General features: G+C 57.2%; 2 protein-coding genes across 3 annotated transcripts in view; one reads left to right on the forward strand and one right to left on the reverse strand.

Annotated features, from left to right (window-relative positions):
* The first annotated feature begins 2,022 nt into the window (after positions 1-2,022).
* On the forward strand, positions 2,023-15,564 carry ANO7 (anoctamin 7). The gene is given in 24 exon segments (XM_084529740.1): positions 2,023-2,182; positions 4,650-4,836; positions 4,996-5,062; positions 5,302-5,459; positions 5,722-5,829; positions 5,974-6,110; positions 6,232-6,289; positions 6,595-6,733; positions 6,736-6,954; positions 7,381-7,471; positions 7,552-7,648; positions 7,943-8,086; positions 8,176-8,313; positions 8,532-8,630; positions 8,736-8,838; positions 9,431-9,542; positions 10,056-10,110; positions 10,340-10,437; positions 10,537-10,691; positions 10,825-11,030; positions 11,256-11,398; positions 11,852-11,942; positions 12,023-12,142; positions 12,260-15,564. Coding segments are annotated over 23 exon segments (2,748 nt in total). The 5' UTR covers positions 2,023-2,182; positions 4,650-4,722; the 3' UTR covers positions 12,356-15,564.
* Positions 13,260-15,996, reverse strand: part of HDLBP (high density lipoprotein binding protein) — a 37,226-nt gene continuing 34,489 nt past the window's right edge. For both annotated transcript variants that reach the window (XM_084529738.1, XM_084529739.1), the window contains exon 28: positions 13,260-15,731. In XM_084529738.1, coding sequence (XP_084385864.1) covers positions 15,645-15,731 — 87 coding nt within the window. In that variant the 3' untranslated portion in view covers positions 13,260-15,644. The remainder of the gene's footprint in view (positions 15,732-15,996) is intronic.

Genomic DNA, 15,996 nt, shown 5'->3' on the forward strand with positions numbered 1-15,996 from the left:
GCATGTTGCTCTTTCCTGGGCTGAAGTCAAGGCTGCTTTCAGTTTTCTTCCAGAATAGGGCAGTGCTGGATGTGGCCTGCAAGCTAGGCTTTCAAACTAGTTCCTCAGTAATAACCCACTTCCTGAAGTGAAGCTGGAAGCTTCCGTGGGCATTCTGGTTTTTAATGAGAATGAGTGGACCCACTCTAGAGGAAGATGTTGATTTAGTATGTCTTAAAGTGTGTTTTTAATCTTATAAATGCTCTCAACGTCCCTTGGTAGAAGTTCTCGCTATAAAGCCCACCTGCCTGGGTTGCAGTTTTGCCAGCATCAATCGGGAGAGAAGTAAGACCTTCTCTGTAAGGGCTTGTCGCTGATGTGGAAGGAGAGGATGAGATTACCAAGGTGTAGTGAAAGCTGTCTCACTGCCGCGCAGCCTGTCATGGTTACTTGCTCTCTGCTCAGTGACTGCAACCGTGGTCAAACTGTTCAGGGCCAGCTGCAGCAGGTTTTATTTGTGATAGGCGTCCTGAAGTGCTTTTGTAAATACAACCTCTAACAGTGTTCAGGAATCGGAGATTGCAAGATGATTGTTCAGGTCGGACTGTTCTGTGGCCAGTGTATTTGGCGTTGTCTTTTTTATTGTCATTTGCTTTTTGGCAGTACTAAATCCTATTACTATTGATGTAAGTATGTTTATTAATGCCACTGGACAGCAGGATGAGGGTTTGGTGGCACTTCGTTACAGCCAGTATTTGCACTCAAGAAATATGAACCCTGTCCTGCTTCTGCTGAATGTGGTGATGTGGCAGTCATCCCTCTGTACCTATGTTTGATCTGGGCAACTGAACTTCATTCCGTGAATGTCTGGAGAACCTGCCTGGAAGCACTTGCCATCTGCCAGTGTGTTTGTCTATCAGCTATATCATTGCTCTGGATGTTTTAACGTGTTCTGCCTGTGCTGATTCATGGGCTGAGAGAACTGAGAAAGTGGAAGCTACTCGCTCTGCAGCCAACTCAGGAGATTTGGGCACCTACTCAGTTTTTGCAACTTTTGTCCAGTGAACCTGTGAGGTACCTGGGAAACATTTCCTGTGTGGTCTGTAGCACTTGCAAGGAACATAGCAATGAAATACAAAAGCTGCTCAAGGGATATGTAGGTTTGTTTGTGACATGAGGTCTCCAGCCACAATGCAAAATTCAGTCTGTCAGCTAAGATACGTATCCCTTTCCTCCATCAGGGATTGAACAAGAGCTGATATCTGATAGGGGTGTTGGTGCTAGCATGAGGTGTGCTGCCTGACTGCCCGAAGGGTTTTGTTGAACCACTGCCCATCAGACCTGAAAGTCTCATGGTGTTATTGTCAAACCACAAAAAAAATACATGAGGAAAAATGACACGTACTGTTTGAAAACTAGCTCTAGGGTGAGCAAGAATGACTGAACAAATCTAATTTTCAGCTCATTCAAATCTGAAGTAGATTTGAACTTTTGAAAGCTGGGAGACAATCCGTCCCTCTTCAGCGTGAGACCAGTGGCATGAACCAGGGCAGGGTGTTCTCCCCTCAGGGAGGCTGCTTCCATTTGCAGGCTGCTCGTGCTCCGTGCGGATTGTGATGCTGTGGAAGCTTCGGATGGAGCCGGGGTGGGACATCTCCCAGCTGTGCCTGTGCTGGGCTTGGGATGGGGTCACCTCACCCACCTGGGTGCCTGCTCAGCTTCCCTTGTGCTCGTGGGAGGTTTGGGAGATCCGTCTTGTCCTGAGGCAGGTGTGTGGGGTTGGTGGGACAAACTGTCTTCTGCACCCCGCAGTGGCTGTAAAAGCAGACAGACAACCAGCTTGCATGTGGGCACCTCTGTCATTCAGTGCCCCCCAGCTCCTTCACAGCTGCTGCCTCCTCAGCCAGCTCGTGGGGACATGGCGCTTGTCCCCTGCCTCGCTGGCATGTCCCCAAAGCTCTGCCACGTCCTGTTTGTTCAGGGCCATTCAGGTCCCCACCTCCAGCTCAAACAAAGGCAGGGCCTGTGCCGAAGGAAGGTGCTCGCCAGCCTGTCCCCCAGCTGTACCCCTCATGCACAGCCTGGCCTTGCCCACGCTGAGAAGTGGCCAAAAAATGCTGGTTTGAAGCACCTGGAGGGGTTGGTGACACTTCCCAGGCCCCTGAGGAGAAGCAGGACCCCTCACTGTGTGACGCTGTGGGAGGTAAGATAGGGAAGCCAAGGGGTTTTTCAGGCATCTCCCTGAGGTGTGGGGCACCAGCTGGCAGGGCAGGAGGTGGGCCCTGAGCTTTTCAGGATGTTCGATCGGAATAATGGGGGCGCTTCCTTGGGGAGGTTTCATGCTTGTCCCTTGTCTCCCCACCTTGCTTTTGGCCATGGCAGTGAGGTGCATTTGGATACCAAGAGCTTGTGCCACGGTGCTGCTTGCTGGGGTGCTTCTGGTGACAACTGTGGGCAGCTGCTGGGTGCGTGGGCTCTGCTACAGCCTGAGATGAACCAAACCAGTAACCAACTGGCTCTTTGAGAGTCATGGGACTCTCTTTGGGAAACCTGGTCTGCTGGGAGCTGATGGGGTTCATCTGTTGGAGTAGGGGAAGAGCATCTACAGTTACAGGGTCTTGAAGAGAGCTTTAAACTAAAGCTGGCAGGGGAGGGAAACCTCATTGCTAGCTCTTGTTCTCAAGGGGGACTTCAACTTCCTGGATGTCTGCTGGAAATATGATAAAGCAGAGAGGAGACAGGGTAGGAGGTCCCTACAGTGTGTGGAGGATAACTTCCTGACACAGGTGGTGAGGGAACTGACTGCAGTCTTGGACAGAGTGATCGTGAAGAGTTTTTGATCTCTGGTTAAGTAAGGAAAGCAGTTAGTGGAACTGCTACCTTGGATTTCCAGAGGGCAGGCTTTGGCTGGTCCAGAGACCTGGTTGACAGTATATTGGGAGGGGGTTCTGAAAGGCAAAGGAGTCCAGGAAGTCTGGACCTTCCTGAGGAATGAAACCTTGAAGTCACAGGAGAAGGCCATCTCAATGCCAGGAAAAAGCCGGGCTGGCAGGGGAGAAGAGCAGTGTGGCTGAACAGAGAGCTGCTTCTGGAACTCAGGGAGAAAAAGAGAGTTTATGACCTTGGGAAGTAGGGCAGGCAACTCAATTTTTGTTGAATTCTCCCTTGAGTTGTGCATGGAGAAAATTGGAAAGGCCAAAGCCCTGCTGGAACTCAGTTTGGCTAGTGCAATAAAAGATGATACAAATAAATATTTTAAAAATACTTTTATAAACACATCAACAGCAACAGAAGGATTAAGGAGAATCAGCACCCCTTATTGGATGTGAGGGGAAACAGTGACAAAAGGTGAAGATAAGGCTGAAGCACCTACTGCCTTTTTTTGCCTCAGTTTTTATTAGTAAGGGTAGTTGTTCTCCAAGTACCCAGCCCCTGAGCTGAAAGACAGTGACAGGGAGCAAAATGAAGCTCCTATAATCCAATGGGAAACTGTAAGTGACCTATTACATGATCTGAATATTCACAAGCCTATGGGGTCATATGGGATCCACCAAATGGCACTGAAGGAGCTGGTGGAAGTGCTAACCAAGCCACTTCCAGTAATTCTCCAGCAGTCTTGACCAGCTGGGGAGGTCCCAGGTGGCTGCAGGTCAGTGAACGTGACGGCCATCTACAAGGAGGGATGGAAGGAGGACCTGGGGAACTACTGGCCTGTCAGTCTGGCCTCAGTGCTGGGGATGTTAATGGAGCAGATTACCTTAAGTGCCATCACATGGCACGTACAGAATAAACAGGCGATCAGGCCAGTCAGCACGGGGTAAGGAATGGCAGGTCCTGCTTGACTTACCTGGTTTCCTTCTGTGACAAGGTGACCCATGGAGTGCATGAGGGAAAGGCTGTGGATGTTGCTTAGTTGGATTTTAGTAAAGTGTTTGACAGTTTCCCACAGTGTTTTCCTGGAGAAACTGGGTGCTCATGGCTTGGACGGGTGGACAGTTTGCTGGGTGAAGAACTGGCTGGCTGGCTGGTCTCCAAGAGTTATAGCAAGTGGAGTTTAATCCACCTGATGGCTGACCACAAGTAGAGTTGTCCAGGGCTCAGTACTGGGGATAGTTTAGTTTAGCACTTTCACCAGTGATCTGGATTGAGGACAGCTTTGCAGAGGGACCGGGACAGGATGGCTGGCTGAGCCGCATCCAGCCGCATGACATCCAGCAAGGCTGGGCACCGGGTGCTGCGCCTGGGTCACCACAACCCCATGCAGCGACGCAGGCTTGGGGAAGAGTGGCTGGAAAACTGCCTGGCAGAAAAGGACCCAGGGGTGCTGGTCAGCAGTCACCCGAGCGTGGGCCAGCGCTGTGCCCGGGTGGCCAAGATGGCCAACGGCATCCTGGCCTGCGTCAGAAACAGCGTGGCCAGCGGGACCAGGGCGGTGGTTGTCCCCTCATGGTGAGACTGCACCTTGAGCGCTGCGTCCGTCCAGTTTGGGGGCCTGGCTACGAGGACAGCGAGCTGTTGGACATATTCCTGGTGGTGAGCTGAGCGGGGTCCTGCCTTGCCCAGCTCGCGTGACAGGCAGGCAGGGGCTCCAGGCTGAGGGCCTGGTGGAGGAGCCAGCAAGGCTGCGCACACCTCCGGCATCAGGAGCCCGACAGCACCGGGGCGCTCAGCCCTTCTCCTAGGCCTGCAGTGCCTCTGTTGGCTTCTCAGCACCTGGAGTGGCTGCTGGCATGAGGGCTCGCCATGCAGCGGAGGAGGACATCAGACGATCCCCACAGCAGTCTGGTAGGACAGGACAGCGGCGAACGAGCAGCCTGCTATGGGAGTCTGAGCGAGGACGCTGTGGAAGTCTCCCAGGTGGGTGGCCATACCGTGGGGTAGGAGAGGAACCAGGGTAGCTGTGAACAGGGCAGGTTTGCCTCTTGGTCCTGGGGAGTCCCCTGCCCTTACAGTTAGATAGCGATCCAGCTGTCTGGGGACTACCAGCTCTTATTGCTGTTGATGCCTTATTTCCAGGCTGGTGACGCATCCCTGGGTGAGAAGAGCACGGCCAATGTCTTCAGCGATGGCTGCACAAGGATAGGTGAGGGAGAGAGCCTGATCTTTGAGGTCGGTTTCCTTTCATCGTGGCAAGAAGGCAGGGGCTGGATGGGCTCCCCGTTGGGCTGAGGAGGTTGGGGAATGTCCTCCATCTTCACAGCTGGAGCTGGTGGCAGCACAGCCTATTGATAGCAGCTGATCCTTGGCAGTCTTCAGAGCCTCAGCCTTTTCCTTATGAGGGCCTTTGAGCTTCCTGCCACGAGCTCCATCTTCCTGCTGCAGATTTCGTCCTTGTGTGGGAAACGGTCCCCAGGGAGCTGAGCGGGCAGAAGGGCAGCCGTGAGAACAAGGCCTTGCAGGAGAGATCCACCACCATCCACAGGACCTGGCGGAAGAAGTTCCTGGACAAGCTCCATGCTGCTGGCCTCCACATGGAAAAGGTACCCAGGGACCTGACCTTTCCCTGCTGCATCAACCGTAGCCTTGCTCAGGGACAATGGCATCGTGCCCTGGCCCCAGTAGAGCAACCTGGGCTTGTGGGGAGCCAAGCAGGAGCACAAGGTGGGACCTGGCGAGGGCTCCATCCCAGTGGGCTGGCTCCCAGGGGCAGTGAGGGGTGGCTGGGCTGATCCTGACAGACCCTGCAGGGACCTGTACCGGCGCCAGCAGCCTCATCCCCACCCGGGCCTCCTCTTCCACTAGCACACGGCCCGCGTGGAGAAGAAGGTGGTGCACTACCTGCTGCTGAGTGCGCCCTGGAGTGTGCTCTGCTACTATGCTGAGGAGCTGCAGCTCCGTGTGCCGTTGCAGGTAAGGCCAGGATGCCTTGGTGCTCCGGGTCAGGGGACAGTGCCACCAGCACTGCCGAGTGCCCAGGCATTGTGCTGCACCCCACGGTCCCACACTTTGCTGCCATCTCCTTCCTCCTGAGATGTTTTGGCTGTGTGTGCTCAGGCGCTGCCCAACCAGACCTCCCACTGGTCAGAGAGAGTGCTGCGGCGGCTGGGCATCCCCAACGCCATGGCCCAGGAGGTCCCCAGCCTGCCGCTGGACTACTACACCTGCCCCTTCAAGGTCAACAAGCTGCAATGGTAAGTGCCCCAGGAGAGGCTGCGCAGGCCGTTCCTTCCCTCTGCCCGTGCACAGCACAGCCAGGAGCAGCAGCTCCTCACCCCCACCAGAATCCTAGGGCCAAGCTGCTCCTCTGTGCAGGTTCCTGGGCAGCGACGAGCAGGACACCTTCTTCTCCACAACTCAGAGGCACCAAATTGTGAGCACCAGGGGCTGCCGTGGTCCCCTTCCCTGGTCCCGTGTGGGCTGGAGGGTGTGGGGGAGCAGCTCTGCAGGCAGATGGCACAAACATGGGGGGTGTCAGCTGTCCCCAGATAGGTTGCAGTGTGCAAAATGCCACCGATGGGATAGAAGGTATGGGTAGAGACCCTCCTGGTCAGTATTTGGGAAAGGGCATGACAACGTTTCAGAGGATCAGGCTTGGAGGCGAAGAGTCAATGGGGTGGTGGGGACCCCAATCCGTGTGGCTGAAGCCCCCTCCCTGCCTCGTCCTTTCCTCTGCAGCTCTACGAGATCCTGGCCACCACGCAGTACGGCTGCTCCAAGGAGCGGGAGGTGGGGGTGGACCGGCTGCTGAGTGAGGGCGTCTTCACTGCCGCCTTCCCACTACACGAGGCAAGGCATGGTCCCAGCCCCGGGGCTCCCTGACGGACCCACAGCCCTGGCCAGGCCCTCGTCCATGTCCTCCATCCCCACAGGGCTCCTGTGAGGCCCCACCAGAGGGACCAGCCTCTGGCAGCCCCAGCCCGCGCCAGGTCCTTTTCCAGTACTGGGCCAACTGGAGGAAGTGGAGCAAGTACCAGCCTCTGGACCACGTCCGCAAGTACTTTGGGGAGAAAGTCGCTTTCTACTTCGCCTGGCTGGGTGAGTGCCGCCGGCTCCAGAGCAGCCCTCAGCTCCTGGATGGGGTCCCTGGATGAAATGTGCACTGCCTTGGGTGGGAAACCCTTGGTGTCCTGCTGGTCCTGGTCACCTTCAGCCCTTCCCCAGCACCTTGGGGCTCCTCCTGGGTCCCTCCTCCTGGGCCCAGCCTGCTTTTGCTGGAAGCAGAGCGATGCCCACCTTGGTCCTGCCCGCGTGTGGTTGCAGCTCTGTCCCAGGATATTCTCCAGTTTGGAGGCACCACAAGTCAGCTGTGACACATCCATCTAGAACCTCAAGTCCACGTTCAGGTCTTCCAAGCCCTGTGTGGCTTTAGGCTGGTGCTGGGCTGGGTTTGGGCAGCACTTGTCCTCGGGGACTGCGGTGGAGGCTGACAGGACTCGTGCTGCCTGTCCCTGCTGCCCGCAGGCTTCTACACGGGATGGCTCCTGCCCGCCGCCGTGACGGGGACTGTGGTGTTCATCGCAGGCATTTTCCTGGTGTTCAGTGACGTACCTGCGTGAGTGTCCCCCCCTCCCCAGGGTGAAATGGTGAGAGTCTGAGCTGAGCCCTGCTGAATGCTCCTTCCCCTGCCTGCAGGCAGGAGATCTGTGAGAGCAAAGAGCAGTTCCGGATGTGTCCGCTCTGCAAGTCCTGTCCCTACTGGCAGCTCTCCGATACCTGCAGCACTTTCATGGTGAGGTCCTGGCTCCCCAGGGGAAGCGTGGGGCCCAGGGGTAGAGCTCCATCCCTGTGGTTACTCGTAGGGGCGGGCTGTGGGATGCCTGCAGGGATTTGCCCTCTTCACTCCTGCTAATGTAAGACCGTGTCCCTGGGGTGGACATTAGGCCACATCTCCATGATGGACGTGGTGGATGTGAGACCTTGTCCCCACGGTGGACATGAGACCATGTCCCTCAGGTGGGCTGGGCTATGTTAACCAGCATCTCCCATGGCCCTGGCCCAGCCCTCATGCCTGCTCTGCCCACAGGCGGGCCGGCTCTTTGACCACGGTGGGACCATCTTCTTCAGCATCTTCATGTCCCTGTGGGCAGTGCTGTTCCTGGAGTTCTGGAAGCGGACAAACGCATCCCTGGCACATCGCTGGGACTGCTCTGAGTTTGAGGACATTGAGGTGGGGTCCAGCCCTTTGCAATACATTCCAAAACCGTATGGACAAAAGCCACCAGACGCCTCTGATGCATTTTCCCCCTTCTTTCCCAGGAGCGGCCCCGGCCCCAGTTCACTGCCATGGCTCCCATGACGATAATAAACCCTATAACTGGGGCAGAGGAGCCATATTTCCCCAAGCGCAGCCGCATCCATCGCATTTTGGCTGGTTTGGTGGTCATTATAATGTTGGTAAGATCACGAGGGCTGGAGAAGTGGGATGTGGTGGAATGGGATCTGTTTGAGGAAAGAGCGTGTGGATGAAGGTGGGGGTGGATGCGTGTCCCCTGCCTCTCCACCAGCTCAGCCCTGGAGCTCCCTCGCAGCTCCTGGTGCCCTGGGGTAATGGTGGAGTTTTCCTTTGATGCAGGCTCTGATCCCTGCTCATACACAGCGCGCTGTGTTTGCAGATTGCCATGGTGGTGATGTTCGTGGTCTCCATTATCCTGTACCGGACAGTTGTTGCCATCCTCCTCTCCAGCTCAGGGTACTTCTGGTTTGTGGCTTCGGTAAGAGGTGGTCAGAGCTGCTCCAGGCCAAGCAGATGGGCTTGGTTTGCCAGCTGGTTCGCCTCACTCTGCTGTGTGTGCTCTGCCTGCTCGCTTCCCCTGTAGGCATCGCGCATTGCCAGCATCTCCAGCTCAGTGGTGAACCTCTTCTTCATCCTCATCCTCTCCAAGATCTATATTTCCCTGGCTCATCTCCTTACCAAGTGGGGTAAGCTGGTTGGGGTCCTGCAAGCTGGACGGAAGGAGCCCTTTGTAATGGCAAAGCACCAGACCCAGAGAGCTCAGTGCTGGGACGTGAGCTAGGACACAGCCCCCCGGTAGGGGCTGGCTGATGTCAAGGAGGAAGCTGAGTTGTGTGAAGTAGAGGAGAGTTGGGGAAATAAGACCTTGGGTGAAAAGTGTTTTGGCTGCAGGAAAAAAAAAAAAAAAAAAAAAAAAAAAGTGAGTACAGGGGTTCCGTTCAGCTCAAGATTTTTTATTTTTTTTTGGAGGGGGGAGGAGTGTTGTATGAAGGGTTTTGAGCTGACTGCTGGGGCTTGGGGGAGAAAAGTGCCTGGAATATTTTTGCCATGTATAATGTGGTACACAGCCTGTTTCTGCTGAGAAGAGGGAATGAAGTTTATTTTTTTTGGTGCAAAACACGTGGGTGTCTGGACATCTTGGGCTGACTTTGTGGGTAAAGCAGTGGGGTTGGGGCCTGGGGCCTGTTAGCACTGAGCGAGTCAGGGTGACGTCCACCACAAGGCAGACAAGCACCTGAGAGCAGCGTGGGGCCACATCCCTGTGCTTCCCCCTGGCAGAGATGCACCGCACCCAGACCAAGTATGAGGATGCCTTTACCTTCAAAGTGTTCGTCTTCCAGTTTGTCACCTTCTACTCCTTTCCCATGTACATAGCCTTCTTCAAGGGCAAGTAAGTGGCAGGCTAACGGTTGGCTTTGAGGACCTTGGAGGTGTTTTCCAACCTAAAGGATTCTGTAATTCAATGACTCTAAGGCCTGTGGGGGGAGGAGGGCCCTTCCTGCTCCCGCTGGGACCGCTGGGCAGGGTGGTCTTGTAGGGCTGAGGGGCCTGGAGTGCTGCTGCCACCCCTGCTGGGAGGATTGGGCCCTCCAGAGGGGAGCAGCCTGATCCCTGCGGGCTTACTGCTGTGCTGGCCCCAACCAGGGGCTTGGGGACCCCCCTTCTTTGGGGACACCACTGCCAGCCCCTTAGCGAGGGACACGAGGGGTCCAGGTCTACCAGACCAGGCCCTTCCTTCGCTCAGTGACCCCTTTGCCACAGCCAGCAGCAGAGCAGAAGGTGGGGTGGCAGAGAGTGGGCTGAGCCCCCGCAGCCCCCGGCGATGCTCCCCTCGTGGCCCAGGGAACAGGGCGGCTGGAGGGAGCTGGGATGCCCGCTAACAGCTCTGCCGTGGCTTCCACAGGTTCGTTGGCTACCCTGGGAACTACTGGAGCTTTTTGGGCATCCGCAATGAGGAGGTGAGCGTGGTGTGGGGGGCTGGGGCTGATGCCGGCTTCAGGGCCATGCCAGGACACGGCACGGTGCCTGTGGGGCAGCCCCGAGCTGTGCTCACCCAGCAGGACGCATTCCCCTGGCCCAGGCTGGTGCTCAGCGTGGGGACCCCACCCCACCCCCTGCTCGGGGTCTGGGTGCTGGGTCTCCCCGTGTGCCAGGAGCCGCGTGCTGAGGGCCCCGCTCTCCCCGCAGTGCAGCCCGGGCGGGTGCTTCATCGAGCTGGCCCAGGAGCTGCTGGTCATCATGGTGGGGAAGCAGATCATCAACAACGTGCAGGAGGTGGCCATCCCGTGAGTAGAGCAGCAGCACCCACCGCGCACCCCGTCTCAGGGCAGGGCAAGCCCTTGGCTGGTGCCAGGTGTGGGGCACAGCCCCTGTTTTCTCCCCAGGAGGCTGAGGTGTTGGTGGCACAAGCACAAGCTCCTCTCCACAAAGAAGAAGGCCGTCGAGGAGGGCGGGCCGGTCCTGGTGGAGCAGGCACCCTGGGTGGTCAACCACCAGCTGCTGGCCTTTGAGGGGCTGTTTGATGAGTACCTGGAGATGGGTAGGAACCGGCCCCATGCCTGGAGCTCTGGGCTCTGCTCAAGTGGGAGCAGTGGGAAGGGACCGGGAGACGCTGCAGTTGTCGCTGCTGCTCTCAACCTGTCCTTCCCCTCTCCTCCTCCTTTTCCTTCCAGTCCTGCAGTTTGGCTTCATCACCATTTTCGTGGCTGCCTGTCCCCTGGCACCCCTCTTTGCCCTGCTCAATAACTGGGTGGAGATCCGTCTGGACGCCCGCAAGTTCGTCTGTGACTACCGGCGGCCCGTGGCCGAGCGGGCGCAGGGCATCGGCATCTGGTTCTCCATCCTGGAGGTCATCACCCACCTGGCTGTCAGCAGCAACGTACGCCGGGCAGCGGGGTGGCGGTGACAGCGCTGAGGGGTTACAAATGGAAAATTTAGGGAAAAAGCTCTTTGGGCTGGCTCAGTGAGGAGGGTGGGGCTGCCTTCGCAGAGGCGTGCTTCCTCTGGGCCAGGCAGGCAAAAAACTCAGAGCCGTGGGGCAGGGTGGTGGGGCTGGGGCCTCCCCCGGCTGCGGGAGCTCTGCAGCACCTCTCCCTCCCCCCAGGCCTTCCTCATCGCCTTCACCTCCGATTTCCTGCCCCGCGTGTACTACGAGTACATCCACGACAGCAGCCTGCGTGGCTACGTGAACTTCACCTTGGCCTACGCGCCGTGGGACTTTGTGCAGCAAAGCAACACCGTGTGCAGGTGGGAGCTCCTTCGGCTTTTTGCTGCTGCCACCTCCTCCTCAGCACATATTTCGTTCAGCACAGAGGCTGTCAGCCAGGTGCAGGTTGTCCACCTGCTTTGCTGAGCTGCTCATCCCAGGGTTTGTCCAGCACATGCCCACAGGCTGGGGCAGGACAGGGGGCGTGGGGGCAAGCAACTTGTCTTGGTGACTGCCCCGCTCCCTCCCCACCCTTGGTTTAATGTGCCTGAGTGTTTTGAAGCAATGACATCAAAAGCTCTCCAGCTGTGGAGAGATTTGCTTCACCAGAGGAAGAAAATGTCACAACCCGTCTGGGGAGACGGCCAAAAGTGCCCCAGGGCTGGGCTGCCTGCTGCTCGTCCCTCTGCCGCCATCACATCCCGCGGTGACGCGTGGTGGTGAGGCCAGTCGGGGCGGGTGGGTGCAGTGAGGGCTGCACGTGGCTCCTACAGGTACAGGGCGTTCAGGGACCAGGACGGCAACTTGACGCTGACCTACTGGCACCTGCTGGCCGTGCGCTTGGGCTTCGTCATCGTGTTTGAGGTACCAGCGCCGAGCCCCGCGGGGAGACACGGGTGCTGGGTGTGGAGCTGTGCCAACCCCTCCGTCCCTCTCGCTCCCAGCACGTGGTTTTCTTCATTGGGCGTGTGATCGCCTGCCTGGTTCCTGACATTCCTGAGTCGGTGGAGGTCAAGGTGAAGCGCGAGAGGTACCTGGCCAAGGAGGCCCTGGCTGAGAACAAGGTGCATGCGGCTGCCTTTCCCTGCCCCTTTCCCTGCCTTTCATGCTTGTTCCCTGGTACCTGTAAGGAGTTACAGCGCCTTCTGCGAGTGCAGCAGCTCCCTTTCTCCCTGATCCAGGTCCTTTTTGAGAGACGGGAGGCAAGAAGCAAGGCCAGCACCACGGATCCAGCAGCGAGCAGGGACTGGGAAACTGAGCAGGTTGAGGGCAGCTGAGAGCCGCAGCGTGCCCCAGGACCACAACCTGCTCCTCCTCACAGCAGCGCGGAGCCGTGGGGCAGCATGCTGGCTGGCCGGCCCTGCTTGGCTGGCTCAGGGCAGCTCTGCCACACGGACACCAGGGCTTGGCTGCGGCTGCAGGCAGGGAGGGAGGCAGCCAGCTCTGGGCAGCTGTCCAGGCTCATTGTGGTACAACGAGGGAACTGCCCCGCGGCGTAAATGAATTAAAGGTGGCCGGCCACACCGAGGTTCTGGGCTGGTAGGCTGCCCTGCTGGTGCTCAGCTAGCAGACGCAGGCTCCTGCCTGCAGCTGCTGCCGGGCTGCTCAGCACAAGCACAGGCTGACTTGCCCCCGCCTGGGGAGAGTCGTGGTAGGGCTGCCTGGCCTGGCTGTTGCTTCTGCTGTCTCCTGCGCTGGGTGCTTACCGTAACCACAGCTGGAGGGTTTGCTCCTGCCACCCTAAGTAGGGAGGCAGGAAAGAGTTGAGCTGTGGGAAAGCTTTGGAGACCCCACGTGTGCTGCTACCCTTTGACATGGGGACCATGAGGGGAAACAGCCCCTGAGCGAAGCTTTGCTTCTCAAGAGCAGCAGCTGGGTGCTGGCAGGCAGGCACTGGGCAGCAGTGAGTTGCAGAAGGCAGAGGGTCTCAGCGGGGTGGGCAAGAGGGACTGCAGCTGCTGCCTCCCTCTGCTCCCCTACACCAGCAGCAGCCCTGCTGTCACCTCGCTGGCTGTGAGCATGTGGGTGCTGCTGGGCGCTGCTCTCACCTCCCCGCAGCCCAGCATTCTCCGTGCACATCCCTCCTCAGCAAGGGCACGGCCGCCGCAGAGGCTCACACGTGCAATTTGGGCTGCCCTGGATCTCAACCCACCGGTAGAAATAATATCCGTGACACTCCAAGCTGTTTCAGGTTTTATTTTAGAATTTATAAAATTCCAGTGTCATCCATACTCATGAGCCTTTTTACATGTTTGCATATAGTCTCCAAATTCCAAAGTTAAGGCCAAGGGATCATTGCTATGGAAACGTACAATATGGAAGACGTCAGAGAGGAAATGGACACATGCCACAGTCTGCTGCGGAAGGAGGGTGGTGGGGGACAGTACTAGGTACAATCACTTCATGACCTTCTTTAGAGTGGAGGGTCGGGCTGCGGGGCAAACCCAGACAGTGGTGCCCCAAATGTAACTCAAGCCTAGCTGTGCAACTGGTGAGGGCAGGGGGGCATAAAGAGGAAGGGGGGTAGGCTTGGCGACATAGGACAGACCTAAGCTACGGGGTATAACCATTTCCTGACAGACACGGATGGAAGGGTGTCACCCTGGTTCTGTCTGACCCATCTGGTTATCATCTCCCGGGGGAGGCAGAGCCACCCCCTCCTCCAGGGGAGCTAGGTGCCCTGCAGCGGGACGCGCTTAGCTTCAGCCACATCTCAAATTTACGGAGAGCACTCAGATTTTGGTTCAACTTCTGCATAGCAGCCTCTACCACGAGGAGCTGGCGGGGGAAGGAGAAGCGTTGGCATGTCAGGCCTGGGGGTGCTGGAAAAGGCAGGAATGCTGGGCCCAGCCTGCCAGGATTCCTGCCTTTGCCCCATAAGCAGCACTAGAGAAGAGAGACTAGGGACTCCTGCTTGTCCAAGAGCCGAAGCAGCTGGGCTAGAGGAATGGCTCAGACTACAACCTTCTGTAGGACAGAGGCGGGGAAAGGAGGGAACACAGGGACCCCCTGCTCCCTACCTCCCTCCACAAAGACACGGTTTTCTTCTTACTAGCTGGAGAAGCTTGGGCACAGCTCCCTCAGAGCAAGCCATGGCAGGGCCCAGGCACAAGCAGCCCAGAGCATAGAGCACCAATCGCCCTCTCCAGCCCATACAATGGAGGCCTCAGGGAGGGCTCGACACACGGCACTGTCAGCCCCCTCGCTTTCAGTTCCCCTGTTCCATCAGAGCAGAAGCCTGTCTCACCACCGCTGCAGCCAGGGGCTGCTGCTAGGCTGTGGCTATGGCCTTGGGGCCAAGCCTGGTTCTAGCTCAGAAAGCCCCACGGTCCTCTCCCATTCACCGCCTGCACGACCGTGACCGCTCTCAGCTTCCCTTCAGAGGAGCTCCCGCAGCCACTCCCCAAAACGCTCCTCTTGCTTCTCCTCCAGGGTTCTGCTCTGGGTGCTGGGGTGAGAGCTGGAGCAGCTGCTCACCCACCTACGCTGGGAGGCCACCATCATACTGACTTTTGAGGTAGAAAGAAGGCAACAGCAACTGGTGTCCCTACCGCTCATGCTCAGAAGCTGCAGGGCTCGCAGCACCTCAACCGCTTCTCGAGGCTCCGCTTCCAACCAGCTTCTCTCGGGCCACGCCAACCTTGGCCGACCCCCGCCTGTCCCATGCAGTAACGCTGCCACGTGCTGGCTCACCTGCCTGCCCGCACGGCTGCTGGGGAGGGTGTGCAAGGGCCCGCGGGGCACTAGGAGCGGGGTCTGTGGTCACGCACTGGAAGACTCATCAAGCCTGCAGGCTGGGGCTGTGCGTGGCGCGGCGTGGCGCGAGGGAGCGCCCGCAACGCGCTGCACGCCGAGGTGTTCCCCTGACCAGGGTGGCCGTGCTTTGTTCTGGTCCCTTCCGTCTCTGCTGCCTCTCCAGCCTACTGAAGGTTTTGTTCCTTGAAAGAGTTAAGTTTCTGACCTTTTGGATTATTTTTAAGCTCTCCCCACAGTCAGCTATCAGCATTAAATGAATTTTTGGCAGTTCAAAGGAAAAAAAGTTGATTGCACTCTACAACGGTAAGGTAAGGCCTGGGATAAACACAAAGGAAAGAGGGCAAACGTTTTGGCTTTAGAAAGTCAAGGAAATTTATTTCCTGAGGTCATGAGACAGGAAGTAGATTCCTAGCCACAGTAAAGGAGGTCTCCTAATGAAGGCGAGAATGCCTAGTAAGACATGCTCAAGAGAGCAGATTTTTCTGCTAGCGCTTGGGAAGCTGTAAATCTTAGCCACTTTGAGTCAATTATGAAGTTTCTAACAAAAACACACACATTTAGTGTTTGAATCTGACTGGAAGTCTTGTTCCAAAGAAGAAAAGTATATCCATCAAGAGATGAGAGTGAATCCTAGCCATGGTGATAGCTGAGGGGAGCGGGATGGGGTCTAGCACTCCAGACACCATTAGGAGACCTCTTGGGGCAATTGACTTGTGCTCCAGCCGCTGGGTCAGATTTCAGACAGGAAGTATTTGTGGCAGGTTAGTGTCAGGTCAGCGGGCTGGAGGAGATGTTTCTGCTTCCAGGTCATTATCGTTTGGGTCCCCAGGGAAGAGTCTTGGGGGCGACTTGAGCCCCAAAGCTGGGGAAATCTTCAGAACTGCTCATATCAGGGGCCTAGAGCAAACAAAAAGGGAACAAGTTAAGCTCCTGCCCTGCTGTGAACCTGTACAGCACCCCTGCGCTAAGCAGCATTTCCTGTGTCCCATGGGCAGAGACAAGGAGCGAGGGCTGAGCAGGATCACTGTGTCCTTTGGGCTGCCCTAGGTGGACAGTTGAGCCTCCAGAGACGGCATCAAGGATGGTGCAGACAGAAGCACGCAGCAGGTGGATCAGGGGCTCAGAGCCCAGCCGTGGTAACTCGGTCGCTGGAGCAGGGTCA

This window comes from Aythya ferina (assembly GCF_964211825.1).
Source record: "Aythya ferina genome assembly, chromosome: 9".
In the NCBI taxonomy this organism is placed as follows: domain Eukaryota; kingdom Metazoa; phylum Chordata; class Aves; order Anseriformes; family Anatidae; genus Aythya; species Aythya ferina.